This window comes from Poecilia formosa, unplaced genomic scaffold, assembly GCF_000485575.1.
Source record: "Poecilia formosa unplaced genomic scaffold, Poecilia_formosa-5.1.2 Scaffold61, whole genome shotgun sequence".
NCBI classification, from domain to species: Eukaryota; Metazoa; Chordata; class Actinopteri; order Cyprinodontiformes; family Poeciliidae; genus Poecilia; species Poecilia formosa.
Window position 1 is genome coordinate 2,133,918 of NW_006800000.1, and position 25,111 is coordinate 2,159,028.

General features: G+C 37.3%; 1 protein-coding gene across 5 annotated transcripts in view; it reads right to left on the reverse strand.

The window, feature by feature from the left end:
- The window catches only part of sbf2 (SET binding factor 2), a 98,009-nt gene that overhangs the window by 72,215 nt on the left and 683 nt on the right, over positions 1-25,111 (reverse strand). For all 5 annotated transcript variants that reach the window (XM_007554103.2, XM_007554102.2, XM_016672471.1 and 2 more), the window contains exon 2: positions 12,411-12,496. In XM_007554103.2, the coding sequence (XP_007554165.1) occupies positions 12,411-12,496 (86 nt within the window). The remainder of the gene's footprint in view (positions 1-12,410; positions 12,497-25,111) is intronic.

Genomic DNA, 25,111 nt, shown 5'->3' on the forward strand with positions numbered 1-25,111 from the left:
TGTGTGTGTGTGTGTGTGTGTGTGTGTGCGTGCGCGCGTGGGTGTGTGTGTGTGTGTGTGTGTGATTTCAGAGAGACGGAGGGCAAGAGAGGAGTAGGCAATTTGAACGAATCACCACTTTTTGTCTTCTTCACGCCCTTGAGATGCAATTGGCTGATGGCTACACACCCACTTTCCTGAAGTTTAAAAGTTGGAGTTTCAAATGCTTATGCTGAAAGAGATTAAATCTATTTTGACTAGGTAATAAATACTTTCTTGAGAAATCATTTTCATCAGCCTAAATCTCTGTTTACCATCTGACATCTCGATGTAGCTTCAGTCTTAATAGCTACTACAGAATAACTGGAGCAGCTAACAAGTAAATGAGCTGTACTCCTAAAGCACTGTAAAAAATATAGCAAGAAGAACCTCAATGCTTTATTCTGCCACAAAACTCAGATGAAGGGGGTGTTAGTGAGGGTGATGAAAACTTTGAATCACCATTCAAAGTCTTCATCACCCTCACTAACAGGACTCAAATATAAATGAATAACACCAGCTTAATATTTTACTGCAACAATTTATTTTTTCTGTTAGCACCTGCAAATGCCCAACATCTCAGCATTTTCCATTTGACATTTCCAATAACAAACCCAGCATACACCAGCTTAAAAGAAGTTCAATGAATAATTAAAAAAACAGTTCTAGGGTCGCATTATATAACCTCTTCCTTATTTACCTCTGAGGATTTAAAAATGATGAGGTGTTGCAGCTAAAAATTTGGGCACACGGCATGTAAACATGTTTCAGTCTTGATGTGTATTTATTAAATGATGTAAAATAGTGATAAAAAAGGTCAAAGGCACTGGGTTTTTTTAACGGAGCACTGTAAATGATGTTTAATCTCTATTGCATTAGCCATACTGTACACTTTTGAACAGCACAACAGTGTCATATAATGTAATTTTTCAAAAAAGTGCACTGCTCTATCTGTAATTAAAGCACTTGATTGTGACAGAGCTTCACTGAACACTTGTTCACTGTGCAAGCTGAACTTGAGGTTTTATCACAGCACCAGACTGATGTTGGTTTTCTATCTATAGCAAAAAAAAATAAAAATCTGAATCAGAAGCTATGAATTAAAATCAAAGCACAGACCATAGAAAAAAAAAACCCTCTGGCACAGAGAGAAGTTTCCGCAGGAGAACCAAAACAAGAATAAAAGAGAAGCTATCTGACACAGCGTTATCTGAGCTGTACAAACAGGTTGCCACCACCTACAGGCATTTAATATAATGTGACCACAACCAGGCTTCAATACAGATGTGAGTTTTGATGTTTGTCCAGTTCTCTGCTAACTGGACCTACTTGCTCATCTGATCAAAAGCATTCCGACATACCCTGCAGATCTGAAGATTTCATTCAGCGAAGGATGTAAAGCAGATGAGGAGATGCTAGACACACTAAAAACATTAGACCAAACAGCTCTCCAACTCATTTTGTGTGATAAAATAAGACATGAAACTGAAGGAGTTAACAAGGCTGTGTAGGAGTTCTCCATTTTCAGCGCAGGATTAAACACAAAGCTGGCTGAAGCAGATTGAGTGTGGTAAATGTGATCATATATTTGATTGAGACTGAAATTGGGACAGACATGAAATAAAAATGTCTGTGTGCAATCTGCTCAACTCCCCTAAACTAAAACTAAACATTTTTTCTATTATTGTGGCTGCTTCAGGTTACATCTGTGCCATACTGACTGTCATCTATCTCATACATTACTCGGTCAAACGGAGTCAGACTATTTTTCCAAAAAAGGACCCCCTCTGGACACCATACCGATTTATCCGACTGTTGTCTGATTAATGGAAACCAGCCCATGTCTGAAGAGACATTCGGTTTGTGTTCGTTGTCTAATGTTCCCCAGCTAAATCTCATCCTGTGTGTATTCCCCATTTCCTGATCAGGAGCAGCGCTTTTCAGCCTGGAAATTCCTGCCGGCTCGACAGCTCCAGCTTTGTTCCCTGATGTGTTTAGCTCTGCTGGCACATAAACCCTTGATTACTCATCTGTGGATCTTCCTGACAAACACATCATCCCATTCTCTCCCTGTGTGGAATGGTTTCCTTCTTTGTGGAATGTAATGTTTAGGGTTTTTTTTCCTCGGTTTTGCAAACGCGGTGGGACCGACGTGTTCTGTGACATGTCGACTTATGGTCAAATGAGCCAGTCTATAAAGAGAAACAATTAGACTGCATTCTTTCACCAGCCTGTGGCTTGGCACAGAGTCTAAAGCCTGATTAAGTCCGGCTGCTGATTATGAATGATCCATTAAAGCTTGGTCATGATTCGCTAATTTAAATTACTACGAGAACAAAGCTAGAAAAGCGATTCCTTGCGGCATTAATGCTAGTGTTCTTTCAATCCCAGTGAGTCAAACATAAAACTCCAAGTTCTGGAGTAAGGTCTTCGAGTATTTTTCACAGTATTAATTCCTTAAATTGCTACTTAGGCACTTATCTACACAATAAACCAGCAGGTCACAAATTTTCTAAATAGCTCTAGCATCCTTCCTGGAAGTGGGAGCAACGTTCCTCATTACAGCGGGGATTTGCGGGAGCAGAAAAAAGTTCAAGAAGTCAACATTCTCGGCAGGAGAGATGTCACAAATGCGAGATGACTCAAATATTTACAAGTTGGTCAAATCAGGTCATGTTCCAACATCAGAACGACCTGGAGCTCAAACTCGACTCCGCAAAAACCTTACGACTGAACACACAAGATGGGCTTACAGCGTTTTTAACGTCAATGTTACAACTGTTGTGTTGTAAACAGATTTTACAGCAATTCCAACTGTGCTTTTTTTTATTGTGTCTACAATGTTTATGAAGTTCTCAAGACAAGCAGAGGAGGTTATAATAAATTGATAAATTATCATACGTCATCTAAGGGGATAGATGACATATATAAAACTTTGTTTGAGAATGCCTGGAAAGTAAGCATGAAGCTTATCAAGTGTCTAGCAGTTTAACCAACAATAAATCTGATGAACACAATACATAGGAAACGTCACTCCTCTTCAGTATCACAAACAATCTTAGGGTTTGTGGGAAAAGGAGGTGAAAGCTGGAAAAGGAGAGAAAAAAACGGAACTTCTAAAAGCCAAAATAACTCCACAATCAAACATGAGTATCTTGAAAATAATCCCCCCACCCCCTATTTTCAATGCATCTTATGACAAGGATTGGAATCCATTCAACCACTGTCTACACCCATTTATTCTTACAAGGACATGGAGGAGGTCTGTGGAAGACAGGTGCGTTAGGCTCCTAATAGGCCACAATCACACTGCATTACAAGAACTACGCATGCACATACTGACTCCTAATTATTGCACATTTTGGTCTGTGGGAGGCAGTCAGAGAACACAGAGAGAACCCAACACACGTATAAAGAGAATATGCAAAGTCCATGCAGAAAGTCCCCTGGGGTGGGCGAAGGTCCTTTATGCTGCAAGGCAACAGTCCTATTGAATGCACAGACATGAAAGCCAAGGCATAGTTTGTCACAAAGTTTCTATCCTTTTTTATGCCTTTATTAATTTTGATATTCAAAACATAAAAATAAAACAAACCAACTAATATAAATAAACTCAGTAGCACACTTAAGGTAATAATTGCACATCTGTCTGCAGATGCACAGTTATCTTCTTTCCATTTTTATTTAATGTAGAGTAGAAATTCCATAAGATTCCTGCAAGGAGAAATATATCACATCTTCTGTTAATTTTAGATTTATTAAAATCGACCATAATATTAACCAGATCTGTATTACATTCTCCTGGGTTTATGTTATGATTGTATTTCCAAGTACTTTTCTTCTGCTTATTTCAAGTAATTTTCTACTACCTGAAAACTGAAAGGCCTCTTGTTGTCTGATAATGAACAATATGATGTAATTCCTTTATTAGATATTAGTCTTTGTTGTTCAGTAAATTATTTAGCAGGTATTTCTCTAAAAAATATATAGCTGGGGGAAAATATTCAATTAAATCTTAATTTGATTACAATGATCCAATGGTAACGAGGCCCATCTTTCATTTCTTTAGTAACTAGAAAATAATTATTTTAATATATGTTGAAAAAATCCATTTTGTTTCATGTAACATTCCCTCAGTATCTGGACACTGAGAAAAAACAAAAGCCTTAAGTTTTCTTTTTTTCCAGGAAAGAGGTGAAAAAATTGAACCAGTAGCTCCAACAGAAAGAACTCGAAAGGTAAATAGTTATTTATAATGTATAGTTGTTCTGTGTAAATATGTCATCTGTATGATACCTAGTTCAGTAACTGATCTTCTGATAGTTAGAGTAACTTTATGACAATAATTTATTGCTCCTTTGATTTTGATACGTAGATTGAGGATCTTGATAAACAATTGTATGTTCTCAACACACAGATTGATAAATCCAACAGTTTTTAATCAAAGTTTCAAATTAGGGCTGCACAATATGTCCAAACATATCATAATCACATAATCAGCGTGAGCAACAGTCACACCAAAAAGGATTGTGTGCAGCCCAGTAATTGTTGGCTGATGTATTCCAGGTGTTATGAACCTGCATTTTCCCCGCTAATGTAATATTCAGCCAGCTGGACAGAGTCTCACGGCAGCAGATGTTCACACCTGACACTAACGACGTCGCCCTAAATGTTAAAGGTCACTTCTCATCTGGAAGCACAGTTGAGAGGGAGAGGAAAGAAGACAATAGGCATATGTCCTGATGTTATTATTGGTAAATATTTCAATGTTATCACCAGCTCAAGATTTTTAAATATTAGAGACCTTAACAATAAGAATGACAAAATCAGTGCATGTGCTACATAACCGGGCCATCGCTCAGCTACTGTTAAGTCTGACGCTTAGGTGATTGTTGTTCATTGTCATACACTCTGATACCACCTTTAAAGGATGGAAACAAGTCAAAAGTGGACAGCGTTCAACAACTGGAAGGGAATATGTTAGACACCATCTTGGTTTGAAACAGCCAACATTGGTGATTTTAGAAAATATTTGACCCCCGCAGGGATTTTTGGTAATCATAAAATGTGGACAGAACCTGTAAGTAGGTCAAGATGCACAATTTATAACAGATTGTTGCCTGGACACACAAAAAAAGCAATCATTCATTTGTGAGTGTCTCCTTAGGCACACAGGAATTTGACCTATGTGTTTACCTCATTTGTATGCAGTGAGCACACACGCAACGAGACCGTCACGAGACAGTAAGCATATTAAGAGCTCTACAAAAAACTCCCCTAAGAGGTCAAGATGAAATCATTTTTTTCAAAAGAACAAAGAAAACATATATTCAAAATTTTAATGAAGGAACATACTACAAAATCAATCAACAGGAAACTGCTAAAAGGTGAGAATTAATCATCTTATAACTTGGCGTAAACTGTCGTGAGATTGATTGGTTGCCACCTTCACCTCATTCCAGTACTTGTAAAAAACACTTTCCCTGCTTGTCTTTGAGGTGCGGAAAAAATAAGGTTTTCCTCTTGAACTTCCAGCGGAGGCAGGGATCTTATTTCCTTACACTCTGCCTCGGTCTTTGACATGTGATCAAACGGGACCGATACGACGAGCATATATCTCTGGAGACATTTTGTTTTTCTGCCGGGAATTACGACTTGAGTGGAGACAGCAGGAATGAGTCTGTTGACTGAACGTTGTCTGCAGGGTACATGTAATGGGCTGACCTTCATGTTTAACACTGAACTCTGCAGCACTTAGGAATGTGTCTGACCTCTCGGGTGTAGCTTTCAAGGCATCCGTCTTCACCCAAATCCCCAAATCCCCAAATCCAATGGTAAGCCAAGCTTTCACAGGAACCTATCATTTTCAACGTACGCCAATGCTCATTTCAATTAGAGGCCTTGAGATAGACTTTCTCCTTAATGATCTTCCTGAACTAAAATGTCATTCTGTGGTCATGCCATGTGGTCAGCATGAGGCTGATCTAAGGAGGTTTCCTCTATTTGAGCTTGGTTTTCCAACTGATTGTGTGCAGACGTGTAATCTATGCGTTTCAAAGATACAAAAATGTGAAGCTGGGAAAACACATTAAAATTACATTCTGTTTATGTGGTCTTAGATAATCATGTTGGAAGCACATGATTGCTGTTGATTCTTTTTTCTTTTAGTTTTAATCCGTTTTAAACAAACATGTTTCACAAAAGCGTAATACCTTCAATTTTAATCAATAGTTGTTTTTTGTTCAAATTATACTAGCAATAAATCAGTAAATGTAGTAATTAATTAACAATAGTCACCTTAAAATAGTCAGGAACTGTTTATTCTGTGTTGAGAAATCCAAACAGTCATATCATGCATGTTACCTAACTGCACAGCTCCGATGGAGGTAAAAGTATATTAACTTAATTTGTGCTTCAGAGTATTCACTGTTACCTCAACATGCAGCTGTCAGCAGGGAATAACGAAAAAAAAAATAGCAGATGAGGATTCTGAGTTTAGGTACCAACAGTTTCAGGAAAACCAATAAGCATTCAATCCTGTATTAGAATAACATTAGTTTAGTATCTGTTTTAATGTACAGTGTGCTAATTCAGCATTTTCCAAACCTGGCTCTCTAGGCACACTGCCCTGCATGTTTTAGATGCTTTCCTGCTTTAACACACCTGATTCAGATGACTGCAGGCAGATTAAGCCCGTTAATCCTGCATCAGTTACAATGACGAAGCAAGAAAACACTTAGAACATGTAGAGCAGTGAACCTCGGCGCCCAGAGTTGGGAAACGATTGAAAAATGATTTTTGATCAAGAATTTGTTCTAACTAAAACAAACGCACTCACGCAAATCACAGTTTCCGTCAAATATTATATTTGTGCTTCTACCATTTTACAAGCACAGTCAAATTTGATATAGGTGAAGTTGCCAGGAAAGTTGTAACAACTGAATTTGCAGGCCAGACCAAGGACCTGCCAAAGCAAACCTGACAAATCAGATGCTTTTTACTTCAGTGACTCAAAAACATTTCTAGACGATAATGGATTTGCCTCACAAATGAAGCAACTACGAATGTAGCGACTGTCAGATTACAGGCTGAATGTTTTACAGCTACCCAGTCAGTCACAGCAATAAGGAAGTTTCCATGACGGTCAGAAAAGTTGTGGAAAAATACTACAACCTTTGTAGACGTGACCACCAGCAAGTTTGCAGTTTACTGATCTGAAGTCCATTGTTTTCTTCCTTCCTTAGGGCTATAGCCCTTTAAAAAATTAATGAGCTGTAGTCGACATTAATTTTCTTTAATGTGAATAAATGTATTGTCTTTTTAATCCATCAGGAAAAATAAAGGAATTACAATGCTATTCTTCATTCATCAAAGGCTGTTTTCTTAACCCTTACTTGGTTTTTGAGCTAATATAGAAAAAAATCCAGTTCCGATCTCTAGCCAACTGGTCAGCTTTTCGCTATCAAGCTACTTATGACAGTTCAGTTAGAACAAGACTGAACACATAATGACTTTTAGATGCGATGCCAGGAGTAAGTCTCATCTTTCTTAGGTGATAGAGAAGATATTTGGCCTTGCTGCACAGCCTCATGTTTGGAGCAAGCATGGTGGAGGAGGACTGATGATTTTGGCTACGGAAAGAAAAGTACCTTGCTGTCACTGACTGAACTCATGATATTCTCCGCATACCAAAGTATTTGTGAGACAAATGTGGCCAGCTGTCCCACAGCTGAAGCTTGTTTGAAACTGGGTCATCAACAGGACAATGATCCAAAACACCACAACAAAATTAGCCTGGTTCTAAATACGATACAAATATGTTGTCTACAGGAAACCGATGTTGTAAACATTCACATACGTCATCCATTAAACAAATAGTGCCCGCAATTAAACAAGCAAACCGAGCAAATAAACAGAGTAATTAAAAGTAATTCCAGGGATTCTTTGCCGAATATGTGGCAAATGTAATTTGTGTATTTGCTTCATTTGCTCAAAGCCATCTGGTGGTAAACCCAAACAGCAAACTAAAGACACCAAGTCTGACCAAGTGTGAACATTTGCAAGATACCAAACCAATGAAAGAGCAGAACATAACGCTTAACATTTTAACCAAGACGTTTAAAACTTTCCACATCATTAAATATGGATGATTTTCTTAGCAAGCACACATTGTTTATTTCCAAGAAAACTGCTCCCTGTGAAACCAACAAATATGACCTCTGCTTTGTTATGCAACAGGACCTGTGGCATTAATGATCAGGACCTACGTGATCTACTGGTTTTTCATCTCAGTGGTGGCTCTAGTGGTGGGTGTCGGGGGGTGGGGGAGTCTGTTCCTTGGGTTTACCAGAATGAGACAAGACTAAAACTGTGGTTAGCTAAATATATATTTATTAGAAAAGTGCACGTCTTCTTTTCCCCACAAATAGGTTTCACAAATCCATACGACACTTTAAAGAATAACTGAATCAGTGATAAATTATTTTGCATAGTTTTGATAAGTATATATGCTGATGTTTTTATGCTCATCTCGAGGTTAAACAAAAAACAATGCAAATACTTTGAGGGATTTTATAAAGGGGAACAGAGGTTTCACAAGCCACATCTTCCATACCAAACCTACCATGTTTTCTGCTAAGAGCAGCTCTTACTTATCACCACTAAGAATAAATTACACCTGAACCATGGCACATGTTGAACTACAGTTACAAACAAGAAGAAAGACAGACTGAAGTGGCGCAATAAAGTCATCTTCAATCAACATCATGTTTGTTTTCACCACTGAAGATTTTAGATCTAAACAGTATTTTCTTCACACCCTGTACAACACACCGGTGTCAAACTAACCCCACACAAAGAGACAAGAACAACTAAAAACATTTCATAATTTATTTTATCTAACCATTGACCTTAATTTGTACACAAATGATAAATAACAGCTGCTGCTGAGGATGTGTGTTGTAACAATATGTCGATTCTGAACTCGACCGAGCTAAGGAAAGTTTAGAACCATTGCCTCTAATAAAACTGGATTTTGTAAAATGCATCAAAAGAAAAATTATCCAAGTATCAAAGTTCAAAGAAATAGAAAAAAATGACATGGTTAGCCAAAATTGTTCATTCATATTTAATCTTAATAGTCTTAATTACATTAGAAAAGCGTGTTCAGATGCTTTTTCTGTCACATAATGATGCCTAAAACTCATAAAAATGTTTCAGAAATAAAAATGAATTGCAAAATAGCAGTTGGCAACCACTAATACATCTCATTAAGCCATTATCATTTAGTTCAGTGGAATTTACACATTAAAAACCTCATCCAAGGACCCCCTGTGAACCCTTGACCATTTACAGTAAACCTAGCACCCCTGCATCGATGCTAGAGGGTGAAGCGATGGAAATTTACTAGGTGCACACAGCACTGACCCCCGTCCACAGACCTGGCTCATCCACAACAGATGAGGATTTGAGCTGGTTCCTATCACCATCACTTGCCTGTACAGATTAGAAACACATTTTTCCGAGCACAAGTTGTAAACGCTTTTTCTTGGTGCATTCCTCATCTGTGGCTATTTAGTTTGCTGGGGGCCTGTTGTGACCACAAAATGCTTTTCGTGCTCAGCTTGATCCGCTGTTGTCTACAGATGTGTTTAAAAAAAAAAAAAAAAAAGTAATTTTCTTTTTCATGGAGTGGAGAAAATCTGCAAATAATAATGGCTTACATACCAGCTCAAAACAGAGCCAAAATGCTAATTGCTAAGTGGGTCTGTTAAACACCATGGTGTATCATCATTAAAGCTTCAAAGAAGGAATTTCAGTAATTTGGCTTTAAACCAAATTTTGTCACAAAACACGTAGCCGGAAAGAACATTTCTAGAAAAGCCTCCTCCTTCTTGTCCTTTTTGTTGCAGTTTCTTCAAGTCTATTTAACAAAATAATCACCAGCATGTTTTGCAAAACCCTAAAATATTCTTAAAAACATAATGCATGTCAGAAGCAAATGATATTTAATGAAAAATGCTAAAGAGATCCGCCCTGCATTGAGGGAAACTATTCTCAATTTAGCATCACAACAATTTCCAGTGGTATGCAACAGCCCCGGATGACATCTGGAAACACTAGACTAATAGATTCAGCTAAACTTGTTGCAGGGTGTCTATATTTAGAGGAAAACCATGACAAGATACTTGAGGGATGATGCTGAGCGAGTGGCGCCATCCTGATTCATCCCTCAAATTCATTAAAGAAAACAAATGAGTTCCAACCACATTGCAAAGACATCCAGTGCCCAAAATAACAGCAGAGAACTTTTTTTTTTACTTCCAAATTTGACAACGTCCTTGTCACAATTAATGTCCGTCTGCTTTGATTGTGGTGCAATACATCACGGTCCATCTCTAAGCAGCGGCACAAAACAAGACACATTCCTAATGGCCACCAACAGACTGAAGTGGCTTGTACTGGAAGATGCCTGCGTGACACTCAGCCACCCAGAGACTAAGTGAATATTTGTGGCAGAATAACAGCTTCATTTGTTTTGAACTGTCTCATAAATACTGCTGTATAAACAATATATAGTGTTTTTTTTTTTACTCATGTCTACAGAGTGAAAGAATCTATAATGTAGCTAAAGCTACAACTGTGTCAACATGATCTAAACATGAACGGCATGTTCCCCAAATCACGACAATAAACCACACATAAAGAGTTTCCTTTTTTTCCCCCCCAGACACAGCTGTGAAATTCTGCAAAGCCATAAGAACCCCGTGCTATGTTTTTCCTTTTATGTGCTAAAAATACCAGCAAACATCCATTTTGTTTTTTTGGGGAGGGAAGCTGGAATGGGTGGGGGCAAGAGGGGGTTGTTGCAAAACCATGGATACCACAGTTTCCTTAAATTATGGAAGTGTGAATAGTGGGGATTTGAATAAATGGTTGAGCCAAGCAGCGCATAAATCTCTTATGTTGGGAAATGACGGCTTGATATTACTGCCCGTCTCTTCAACTTGAAGCAAAACAATATAAGAAAACCAAAAAAAATAATGATAAATTGAGATGAAAGCTGTTTATCACAATGAACAACCATAGAATATGAAAAATTAGCTAAAGTTACATAGTAAACCTTAACAGCACAGAACTGCCTGCACCTTCAGGCGTCCCCCATTTCAATGGTTGCCCGTCATCACATCTACTTATTTTGTGTGTTTCCTTGCTACCAAGAAGATTTATGAGTAGATTGCTGCCAAGCAGAAAGACAGGTGTTGTCAATCTTCATGCCTTTCATGTCTTTAAAGCTAGCTGCTTTGGTTTACTAGCTTTTAGTGTAGCTAGCTAGCATGATGCACCATACGTTGTTCTTATCATACTTTCAATTTTGATATTTTCTCTCTCCAAAGAAATTCACGCATATGTTACACATTGCTGTCAGACCTTACAAATGTGAAACTTGAATACTGACAATCATTTTATAGCAACAGTTGCCTTTAAACAACCAAAAGAAGCACAAGAAAAATAATCTTCATTCACTGGCCAAGTTGTACAGAGTGTGCAAAAATTGAAACTGTATGGATGATCAATATTGGAATGTAAAACATTTTGTTTCCCCACTTTCACTTTCCTCGCTGAGTCCCAAACCAGTTTGCTTAGTCATTAAGAGCTTATCAGTAGTGCTAAGTTTAAACGAACAAAAACAGATATAAGACAGGCGCTAATGTCCTGGGCTGTGTGATCCTGTCAACTGTGAATGTTTCTCCTGGGACTGACAGTTTTTCCCATCCCTGATAAGAAAATATTTTCTATATCTATTGGATTGTCCATGTAAGGATAACAGACTAACAGACCTCCTGTCAAAGACCCCATGGAGTCTCCAGTCAGATGAGGAGAGGCCAAACTAAAACGGGCAAGTAATTCTGTTCGTTGTGTCACAGAGGAAGACGGAAAAATACCAGATAAGTTGGGTATAAAGTGAAACGTGAATGTGAGTAAACTGTCCTTGATTAATGAGCATGAGGTGAGAAGAAAACCAAATTCAGAAAAACAGTGATGACTGTAACTACAACATGAAATGCCAATGTCTACAGCTCAAGCGCCAAAGGGCAAATGGATCAAATGTCATTCTTTTACTTTGAAACACACAGAGAAATGTAGGACTGTGGTGTATTCTTAGCATTTCATGGCCAATAATTTAATACTGAACCTTTCCAAAGGAACAATTAATGACTTTTTTTAATCTCAAACACTTTTTAGTCACTGTCTCATTGATTTTGAGTAACTAAAATCACTGAGACAGTGTTTTAGTCTCACTGTCTCAACTTGAAGCAAGACAATATAAGAGTAACTATTTAATAGTTACTCAAATAGTTTGAGTAGCTATTAAAGCTGTTAAAACTCACCATCTCCACCCCTTGAGGAAAGGCAGTTCCTTCCCAGTCTTTCTTTGGAAACCGCTGAATGATCTTCCCACATCCTTCTCCCGATCCTGCAGAAACGGACAAATATCTGTCAAACAGGTACAGATGAAAACTACCCAGTTACTGTATATGACTTTTCTCACAGGGAGAAAAGATGTCACTGAAAAGATGCTTCTGTAAACGTAAGTGTCACATTAATGTAAGTGTTTAGTACTTTAGCATTAGTCGGTGATTATCTTTTGATATTTAAAAATGATTTGACTTTGTTCATATACTTCAGACTTGAGCACAGTTAGCGGTTTTGACTTTTTTTTGTTTTGAAGTTCTTGTAAGAAAAAACAAAAGCACTGACGACAAAATAAAACAAACATGTAAACAATGATTTTATTTTTCATTCTTTATTGTGACTAATATTTTATTTGCAATTTATAAGTGGTGTGGTGAGACTTTCTATGGACTCAAAGTCATTTGAGTCTCTCTACTCCTATAGAAAGTCTACCCGCATCATATTTCTCATTGAATTAGAAATCTGGACAACAAATTTCTACAATATAAATAATTTGTATAAATAAAAACACAGAAACAATAATAGTCAGTCAGGTTAAATGAAAGTAAGCAGAACTTTTGATTTATTCCTTCATTTTTTGCAAAGCTTAGAAGAAAATGTGAAAACTGCCTGATCCAGACAAGCCTTGAGTTTTCCTGGTAACTTTTTATAGAAGTTGTCCATTGCCTTCTAACTAATTAAACCACTTGCACATTTGATTTCACTTCTCACTTTCAAGGAAGCTTGTTTTCAATTATTTTAAGCTGTAAAGAGGAACTGTGAAAGGCTAAAACTGGAACGAACTTAAACGTTTGTTGTTGTTTTTTTTTTCCCAGAGTGCATTAAAACTAAATGAGAATGTGCAACTGATATGTTTTAAAGCAAAAAGATGAATTATTGGGATGGATTGCAATACATAACATTCAGATTTTTTTAATATATTATTGACAAGAAACTTGGCTGAAACAGAGCAAGATGGTTGTTGTGGTGAAATTCAATAAAATAATTTTAGCAACCATTATAAAACTAGCTGCAGTAAACACTCAAAGTAATAATATAATCGAGTACATTGAATTATATTTTTGCCAAGTTGTTGAGAACATGACTTAAGCGGGTGTGACTGAGCATATCAAGATGTTTCATAAGGAATGTGGTCAAAAGACCAAGACTTAGAACTAATACAAAGCAGATCATGAGTCACAAAACAAAAACAGAAAAGAAAAACTTCTTCATTCCAAATCCTTGAAATCACAAATTGAACATTGCTCTTTTAATTCTAATTTCTACACCTCGTTACCTTAGCTAGCATTCAAAAAAAAAAAATATTAGAAATAATGAGCTAATCAACTCAATAAAACAAACCTCTGCTCAGATCAAGGTAACAAAAACTTTTAAAATGTCCCTGTTCAGTTACGGATTAAGTGTTTCTATTTTCTCTTCATGAACAGCATCATATTAGCACTGGAGAGTACAATAAATAAAGCACTTCAATTTGTTCACAAGAACAGTGATGAGACAAAGAGGTGGGCAGTGATCTTCTGCAGGTGTAATAAGCTTCACCTTTCTCATCTCAGATTTGGGGGTTTGAGCCCTGAAATCTTTGCCTCCAAATCAACTCTGCAATCGATTCCCAATGCACATCATATGGCCAGGGCTTGCAAAAACTCCTACATCTAAATTACAAATACATAATTCATGTCAAAATATCTATTTAGAGGTTGATGTATTACCGCAGCATTCTTATTTAGCAATCTTGAAGGCCAATTTGAAAGGACATTTATCTAATTAGGAGAAAAAATTCAATGACTTCATTTTGATGTTATCTTAAACTTCTCCTCACTCTGTCAGTTTGGAAGCAATTTTTGTTCATTGCAAAAAAAAAAAAAAAAAAGGTCTCCCAAAAGAGACACTTGCAGACAGGAACTGCATACATGTGGCCGATAAAAGAATTTATTTAACCGAGATAACTTGATCTGTAAATGCTTTGTTGTTTAGGCAAACTATAAAACTCAAACCATGAAATCAGAATCACCAGTGTAACGGAAAATAAAACAGTCAAATAAAAAATGGAGAATGCCACATTCAAGGACAATTTGTAATCCAAAGCCTTTTTATTAGAACTAAATAAAAAGTTTAGTACTGGACATGTAACACAACAGTTACATGTCCAGTACATGTCCAGGGGAACTGTCAAGAAAGACACACGAGCAGTCTGGCACTAAACTATTTGCAGTGAGCTTCTTTTGTTAATACTGTGTTCCTGTTTGTAGATGCTTTGGACATTAGATGTCCTCTTCACCACAGTTAAAAGGTATTTGTCATCATTTAATCATACTGAGCTGATAGCCAAGGATGTGTGTATGCGACCGGCACTACGGCCTTTGCCAGTCAAAAAAACTACAGACAGACCTTAAAGGACAGCCAGTGAGAGAACAATCCGTGTGTTGCAAGGAAAATGGTGCTCATGCTATCGTTTGTACAAGGGAATCTCTGTCCTTCGTACTGCTGTGTAAGCCAGGACAGACGTCTGAAGTTGAAGCATGCCAGTCACATAAAATGTCTCAACTTCGGTGAGTTCCTTCCTGCTCACTGAAAGAAATGAGCAATAATCTGACTCAGGTTAAAAAAAAATATATATATATATTGACTAAATAACACCTGGAAAAAGACACATTGCCCAAATGGAAAAAAGAAAGCCATCTCCTAATCAGTCAGTTGTGTATGGTGATTGAAAAAATAAAAATATAAATCCATACATTTTAGTTACCTTTTTGTTTTGCTGGAAATGTTTGGAGGAACTGCAACAACAACCAGACACAACAGAAAGCTGCTGTTCTGCTACCAGAGGAGGGGATTTAAAAAAAAAAAAATTATATATATATAGCATCTTGCTGTGCTGCACTGCTCACAAATCCAAGATCTAGCATTATGTGAATTCAGATTGATATATTAGAGCCTCACAATATATCAAATCACAACCGTTATTGCAAGATTACTGGTTGGATATTGCAATTGCTTAATCCTTGGACTACTTCACATAATATCATAGTATTAGGTATTAACCTTATGAATATCAATAATATAATTGGCCAGTTGGAAAATCTAATATTTCTAACAGCTGTATTTATGTCATTGCAAGACAAACAATTGCAGGTTGCTTATTATTAAAAAAGTTAATGTGTTGGCAAGTTTTGTACAAATTGCTGCTTTAAAAATCTACCCATCATGTGTAATATTTGAAACATCAGCCTCTTAAGTAAACGTCCATGTGCAACTTTGCCAGGCGTTAGCACTGGTCAAGGCTTTTTAGTCATAAATCAGGACACCATGGTAAGTGTTACATATCCACTGTTGGCGCTGGATGCTTGACCGCTGAGAACTTTTTAGCACTCATAACTCAGTACAAGCTATGATGCAGCAATCTCCCAGCAGGTTTCCTTATGAAGTCCACGTGTTACAGTACGAACAGAGATTAGATTCTACACAGAAGGGAGGCAGAGTTGCCACAACAACCGGAAGTCGAGCAGCTACACATCAACAGAATGAAACAAGGTACCTCAGGCCTGCTGTCAACGGGTCCTTGAAACCTGGAACTCCACATGGGAGGGCGAATCATCAATCACCACGAAGGCCTAAGGTTTGCGATCCCCTTGGTTTAATCGTGAACATACATTCCTGCGCTCACTCTTTCGGTCAACTCAAATATTTACGATTCGCACAGAAACATAAACCTACAAACAAAAAACATTTCATTTTAGTAAGAAGCTCAACTAGGCTGGCAAAAGCTAGACAACAGAGCTCCAAGATCCAATATCCTTAACACAGGGTGGCATAAACTGAAGAAAATCCAGCAACTGGGATGCAAAGAACAATTGTAGTTAATCCAGGATTACTAAAGGATCCTGGATTCTGAAAGTTTGCAAAAAAAATTCCAATTCAAAGTAAAGATTTTTTATTTTTTCAAAAAATAAAAAAATTAAACCTTCCTAGCAAATTCAGGAAGGTTTTAATCATAATATTTATTATTTAACCCTCGATAATTTGTTAATCTAATAACAAATTATGTTGCCTTAAAGTACAGTAGATAACTTTTATAAAACATATTCTATTTTATATATTTGTTAAAACTGTCACTATGTCATGACAGTATAATATAAGTTAATCTGTGGAAGAAAAATAAATCCAGCTCCTCTGCCTTCTCCCTGTCGTCCTGCAGAAAAACAACACCCAGTCTGAAACAACCAATCAGAGCCTGGAGGAGGGTCTTAGCACTGTCAATCATGCTCATGTATGCGCTGCTCACACCCTTCCACTTGCTCTGCTGCACTATACCTCCATCCCCACAACAGAGCCTGTCGTGAATCCTCAAGCTAATTAGCGTAGCCTCCAATGACGGACGTTAAGCAGATTTCCTGTAACAGCTTTTTCCTCCATTAACAAAGCTCGTTGATGTCCTGTGATAATTTTAATTATCTGAACTGAAAACCTTATTCTGCATTCACTCTGGTCATCGTTGTGTGATATTAAATTGTGTTTAATTATCTGAAAAATTATCACAATGACAAAAACGCGGGAAAAAATTGCTATTCACGGCACTGTTGGTCTTGTTTTGCTCATCAGATTAGTCAAGTGGAACACGTCCAAATATGGCACGGTGATAGCAGGACACCAATCTGTCTGACCATTGCATGTTTTGGCTCTTTAAGGCTCCTCTAATTAAAAACATATGGACTGAGTGCTCCCTGTTCTAATTTTCAACCACAGATGAAACTAAATGACAAAATTCCTCACATTCCACAAGCCTGCACTCATGTATTAAAAAACAAGCCCCGCTTTCAAACACTACCCCCATGATAACTATAAAGAACCCCCATAAGAGAGGATAATGGAATCCAGACCTGAAAAAGAAGCATGCTAATTTGCACATCCGCCAGCGAGAAACAAAGGGGGATGAAGTGCAAAAAAAAAATAATAATCCTGTTTATTTATTCCTCTTATGGGCAGAAGATACAGAAACAACAAGAACGAAACTTGTTGAAAGCAATGACAGATGTTTAAAAGGAAAAAAAAAAACCCAGTTTGATAGGATATAGAAGGGCTTGGTACAGTTAAACAGTGCAAATTAGAAGAAAAGAAAACCATATAAATGTTCCCTAAATATCACATAAAATGTTTTAAAAAATCTGATTCTTGTTTGAGAGTCTTAGCATTTAAATGAAGACATCTTCAACAGGTGCTTTCGATTGTGCTTCTTATTTTCCGACTTGGACAAAGTTGAAGAATAGAGCTCTACTTACACAACAAGTCAACACACACATATTTGACTCGGGCTGAATAAAACTAATAATTTATTTCTGAATTGCGTGATGTGGCATATTTTCAAGCGCAAGTGAAAAACCCACAGAGGAAAAGTTCTTCATCTTTCTTGATTATAGCAGTAAAAGAAAAAAAAATAAATCAGTTTATCTTCCTGATTTATCTAACACCTGTTGTGGTTGATTAAATCAGCCAACATCGTCTCTTCACCATATATGGACAGGCCCCCAGTGGACTCTGCCAGTTTACGTAATACGGACGTCAGCCCCTAACCTGATTTTGGCCCGGTTATGCACACAGGTGGACTATGCTGGAACAAATTGACAGACATTGCCTCTCCACATTTTTTAGATCCCAGATTATTAAGATTGATTGAACATAGAGAGAAAATCCATCAAAAAAAGGAATCCGTGTAAATTTATTTCTGGTACTGATTTAGCAACTTGTTCTGTTGGACTTTCTGGTTCTGAAAGTGTGGGTTGACATGAACACAAGAAAAACTGAAGTGGGTAAAATTCTTCAATTTAATAGTAAGAGCGATTGTGAGCATCTGATTCGATCTGGGGAAACCCATTTGGACTCGCTTGTAGTCCAAATGGAAAACCAAACTGGTTGTCCACTAAATGATATGCAAAGGATGAAACAGAACATAGTTTGCATGGCAAATGGTACTGGAGATTAACTAAGTGATGACATCATAAACATCAGGAAGCTTCAAGGCTTCGAATTACAACTGCAGGTCAAATATGTAAAAACCAGGACAGAACCGTGAAGTCGTCCTCCGGTCAAATGCATGAGGAAAACCAAAACACATCAGGGTGAGTCTATTCAGATTTCATTCCGGAACAATTATCAAGATCCAGATATTGTTGCACAGAAAACCCACTGGAACAATAAAAAGGTCAGAGTGACTGGTTGAACAAATGATGCAAAGCCTTGAAAAGTGCTTCTTACAGCATCCCGAATGTCATATTCCACTTCTAAAATTATTATGACTGAAATGTTTCCTGCCATGAACTTTGGGATAATTTGCATTACCACAAACACCATCATGTTCTGGTTGTAATGTACCTTATAGAGAGATGTGACTAAAGTAACAGAAGTCAGTGGACTTCCCCTTCATATCAATTTGGCCTAAACAAAGAGGAAGAAACTGCTCCACTGTAATCTGAGTGTTTCTCACCAAAAAGCCTAAAACTACAAAACACAGCGAATAAAAGCAATAACTGTATGATCCATCAATCCTCTTTAAATGCTTGAAATGGAGAAGAAAAGTCAGAACTACACACATAACCAATTTACTATTTTTCTTAAGGGGCCACTGACAATAAATTCCCACCAAAGAGTGGCGACGACCCTTCTAGTCCACACATGCACAGATACACATTGAAAGGAAAAAGTATTGAACACATTCACTGAAAATTAATTATTTAGTAGATGAGCCTGTCTTGGAGATGACAACTTCAAGATACTTCCTGTATGGAGAGCCTAGCAGCCTGCATTGCCCATAAGCTATTCTGGCCTTTTCTTTCATATCAACCCTTTTCAAAGTGCAAGGTATTTTCAGCCCCTTCTTTCCAAATTTGATCTATAGATTTAGGTCAGGTGATTAGCTGAACCATTTTAGCTGCTTCTCTCTCCCTTTTTTTCTGTCACCTTTTGAATCCTCTGTCTGAAACCCTGTAGGGAGTTGCTGGCCATGGTTAGGATATGGTGTCATGGTTTCCTTTCCACTTTCAGATAATGGAAAGTGGAAAGTTTTCACTGAAACCTTTCTTGGTAACCAATGCCACAAGTGTTTTGCACAATAATGTTACAAAAGTTTTGAGAATGCTGATTGACTTTGCCAATTATGAGATGTTTCTTATGCAACACCTTGGTAATGAGACGCCATTTTACAAGCCCAGCCCTGGTCCTAGAGGCACACTATCCAGTAAGTTTTAGGTGGTTCCTTGCTTCAATCCACATGATTTCAATTGATGGCTGATTAACAAGCTTTTGCTGAAGTGCAATGATCCAAATCAGGCCTGTTAAAAGCAAGGACACATGCAGAGTGCCTTGAGGAACAGAGTTGGAAAACACTGACACTGGACAGAACCTGCTGATATTAATGTGCACTAAGTGGCAGGATTGTGTTCCAATTCCTGAAAGATTTCAGCTGGTGTTATAATTTTCCATGACTTTTTGTCTCCCTTACTTCACATGTTCAGTACTTTTCCCTCTCCCATTTTATTTTACTACACATAACTTTGTTTATGTTCACAAAATAAAGACAACTTGCAATAATGTTGGGGAATGTTGCAATAATGATAGGACTTGCAATAAATAGACAATTTATTTAAAGTCTCGATGTTTGTGTAATTTGAGTTTATAGTAAACATATATCCCAGATAATGGGGTAGTCTATCCAATGAAGTTTTTTTTTTTGTTTATCTCAACAACAAAATTTTATTGAAGCACTTGTTTCTAGATAGTGTCCAGCAGTTAAATTGTTTAACTGCTAAACTGCTGATCTTTATTGTGTCACAATAAATATTAGAGGCGTGGAGAGCCTGAATGGAGGGTACTTTAATCATTAGCCAACACTAGTTGCCCTCTGTAGTTCTTTGCAATATATATGGGTACTGCATGTAGCAATGCCAGAATTACAATAATTTTGCAGCATTTTTTGCAACCCTAAATTATGGTCTGATTTCTTTGTATGTATTGACTGTATGAGTTTTTATTGACATCTTGGAAAAATTTTATGCTTCATGCAACAGACAAATAAATTTACTAAGAAAAACACTGATTCGTTTGATACTGTGCATATATTACACACCTAACTTGAAATAATTTTTCAGTGAATATTCTGATTCATTATAATGTACCTGTGAATCGAGGTAAAATCAAAAGAGTGCCACTTGAAAGTAATTTGCAGAAATCCTTGCTGATGCTGAACAAAGAGACAGTATGGTAATCTGAAATTCACATCGCATAGACCTGATGACCGGATCAGGTCTATGCAATGCAGATAAACTGAGCATTCAAATCTGCCATTTCAATGTCTACAAATTTCAAATCTACCCACATCAATCACTGAACTTTCCATGAATCTATCAATATGTTAACAGGTATCCATCATACAATACATGCACATGGGAAAAGAGAAAATATGACATTTGCAGGGTAAGAAAAGGTGTTTAGCCTTGATTTTCCCCTCCAAATCATGACTATAGTATGTTGTTTACTACATTTTTAAATAAATGGATGGTCCCTGCAACCTATTGCTAACCACATTGGAAAACTGAGAAAAGTAGCTTATAATGTATTGGGGCTACAAGCTGAAATAAGTCTGTAAATTGTCAAAAAGCTAAAAATGTGAATTTTCCTCAAGAGGATTGCACAATTTATTTTCTTCCGAGAGGTTAAACCTCAACTAATAAGCACTGAGAAAGCCCCACTTTCGCTATGTTTACGTTATTACCAATAAAAGCAAGACAAACTACACAAATTTATTTAAATATATAATAATTCACACAGCCAACAATAACACATGGCAGCACTTGACGATCCAATGTCGGAACAATAAAGTCTCCAGCTGTTACAAGAGCTAACAGTACCCCAGCAATGTTTACTTTAAGAGACCGTTTAACCGAGTTTGAAACTTTGTTATTTAATGTATGATTTTTGGCCCCCTCAGCACAATAACATAGATTTAAGACATAGTGATTAAAATGATATCAGACGATGGCGCTTTGCATATTTTCTCAAATCCAAAAGTATTAGCTTATCTCAATGTCGAAAAAAATATTTCTTGAAGCAATTAGCGAAGGATCATGCAATAAATATCTAATTATTTCATCAGGTCTATGCGATGCAGATAAACTGAGCAGGCAGCAGAACTAAACAGACTATTTATTATGTCAGAATGAAGCCAACAGACTGAGAGTCATACATGATTTAAGCTAATACAAAAGATACGGGTCATAAAACTATGGACCTCCCACCAGAGCAGATCAATGGGAGCTTGTACTGCAAACAAGTCTGCAGAGCCAGACATCATAACAAGCCACAAAAGCAATAATATAATTATGATGTGTCTATAGCATTTATTAAATACATCCAGATCAAACAAGTGAGCAAAAGTGGCAGATAAAAACATGAACATTAACTTTTAGTTTATGTAAAGATTTCTTTTTAAGCAAAAGCACTTCCCATGTGGGTGTGCCAAGTTAGCCAGCTAGAAAAAAAACACACTAACTCTCTTTGAGAAGTTTGAACAGACGGTCAGTTCATTCCCCACAGTTCTGAAGGGCGAGACCTTGCATGAACTCATTGTTGGTACGACTATTACAATAATGCTCTGAAAGACACTTACTGATATGCAAACACGCTGGGAAGCAACAGGACATCCGACACTTTCAAATCGACATCTTAACATGCACACATCCCATTCCACACAGCTGCTGCTGATGGATGTTTTTTTTTTTGTTCATTTGAAATTTGAATTTCATAATATTTTTGCAAAATTGTGCTGCATTACATAAGTAAATCCCAAAGTTGAGACCACAAGATCCAGACAATGAAGTTCCACAAAGCCGAGACTGTCCACAGCATCTGCAAAGTGGATTTAATGAGCAGTTTGAATCAATAAAACAGTGCTGATTTCCTCCAAATAAACCGTTAGAAAATAAGCTGGTCTGACTTTCTTTCTTTTTTTTTTACTTGGAAATTTGCAATTTTCAGGAAACCATTTGCCAGACTATATAAAAAGCTATGCCAGTACAGAAAAACAGCTCCCCGTTGCAAAAGGGAAAAACGCAGAGTACAGTGTGGGTTCTGAAGAGTTTTCCAACATTTCTTGTGGAAACTATTCCAAGTGGGAAGGACACTGCGCCGATTTCACAGTGAACCCACCTCACTGATCACATTCCTCTTTATTATGATCAACAAAGCATTTTGTTTCACACATTATTCATTCATTCATTTCTGGGCCACAGAAATATTTCTGGAGTTGTACACTGTGGATTTATGTTCACTGCATAGAGACAAGGAAGAGAACAATATAAATATTAAAATGGGTCTGGATGTACTTTTTCTATTACAGCCACACTTGTTTATAGACTTTCCCACCGTCTCTTCTGTGTGTGCCTTTATTTTTACTCCCATCTTGTGACAGGTGGCGAGAATCTTCATCACCACAAAAGGTGTGAACCGTATCCTCTGACTGTGAACAGATTGCAACCTTAAGCCTTATTCACAGCGATCCAAATGTGAGAACTGGGTCAGGCCAGTGGAGCAGAAGTCAGGATGGAACGGCAGGCTCAGTGGTGAGCCACGTAGGGACTGCTGCTGCTTTAAGTTAACGAGCAAGTCGGGACAGACGTAAAAGAAGTCTGTTGTCTAGACCAACAACCCTGCACCACTGAAACGTGCGTGGCTTCAATAAGGCATGGCAATAAGGCATGCATTTGAGACATTTTTTAACTCATCAGATTTTTTTCACAACAGGCAAAGCATCTCTGCAACTTTGAGCCAAAACAGCAACTGCTCTGAGAAAATGCATAACTGCAAACAGACACATCCAGTAAAGAGCCAGGGAACGCCATTACTCTTCAGGAGGAGATTCAGATCCCTTATCAACTTCCATCTGTGATGACAGATCTTCACTAAGTCGATCTTTAGTTGAGAGTGCGGAGAAGACGAAAAACAACATCGCTGTCTCTTCCTTAAAATTGTCTAAATTTTAATCTAGTTAGATTTTTCTGGTAATACAGGGAACAATCTGTCTCTCGAGCACATGCTTATCTAAGTGGATGCTGGGATGCACACAGCCAATGAAAGGTATTGTTTACCTAATGTGTGCAGCGTAGCGAGGTGACAGCGCATTCAACGAGGCCAGAGCAGGCATGAAGCTGAACAGGTGCCACTGTAAGAAGCTAGGCAAATTAATCCAATGTCTTTACTTTCTGCAGACAATATTTGGCAATAAATAGCAAAGATTTAAGCTGTTTTAGAAACAGGCAATTCACTAAATGAGCAGCCCTAACTTGAGAACTGTGCCAAAAGAAAATTAAAAAAAAGTTTTAATCCATTTATCTATGAATGATTTAATGTGAGCAAAGCTGCTTCCTGTCTTTCGATGAAAGGAATGTGAGGCTGGACTTGAGAAATAACATGTAAGTTTAAGCATGAGGGGCTTCCTGTCCCCCTGCTAACCCCCAGCGGAGAGAGTAAAACTCTGGTTCTAGAATTGCGTTTTGTTGCAGCAGTGCAACACTGCAGCCAGCACTCTTCACACAAACAGAAATAAATCAATAATCAAGACAGGATCCAAAAAGTGTTTAATGGGGTGACCAGATATGGCCATGGTTGGATTGTTTACCGTCATATCAGCAACCATTGTCTTACCCTGAGAACAGCAGTATACAATAAAATATATTTGATGAACTCAGTCTCTCTGGGTAGATGCAAAAGATGCTAAAAATACTGGAATACACAAATTCTCCAAACTGATGTAGAAGATGGTGGAAGAAGCTCACAAATGAAAATAATACATAGCTTTTTTTTTATTTAAGACTGACAAAATTAGGACTACCAGTGGGAATGTTGCTATCAGCAAATCCAAGGCTAACGTAAAGTAAGCGTACCGATACCAATCGTTGCTTACTTATTTCCATTACTTTTAGTTAAACAAAACTATGTTTTATATAGATCAATCAACTTAAGTACCTGTGAATTAATTGAAGATATCTATATAACAAAAATCACCTTATTGATGCATATGTACATAGCTTAATAGTTCCCAAAATATCCAGATGCCATCATGGAAATAATTTAAATCCTAATTTTTGTGGCTCGGAGAAAAAAAAAATAACAAAATGTATTTTTGTTTCAAGCAAAACATTATCTCCATATATCCTACTGTAATAAGTATGCCTTATAATAACATTTTCTACTAAAAAGTCAATTATGAGGCTTTTATTTTAAATTCTCAAAGAATGGAGAATGTTTGGTAAACTCAATTACTTTCTGCTGAAAAATTCATGATGATATCAAAACAATGTCGAATGTTTTTGTGATGGTGGGACAAAACTTACAGCAGGTCTCAATGTAATTTAAGTCAAACATTTAATCAATGCTCCTTCTGGTGACATTTGCTGTGACCCACAAGTATTTTGGATGTTCTGCTAATGTACCTCCATGCGTTCTGTTGTTTCTTAAATTAAAAGTAAAACCATATTATCCTTTCAAGGCTGCCTGGGAAGAGAAGGGGTCAGCAAAACCTAAAGGGTTCTTTACCCCCCTACGCCCCCCTTTGTTGCGCCACTGAAAAATG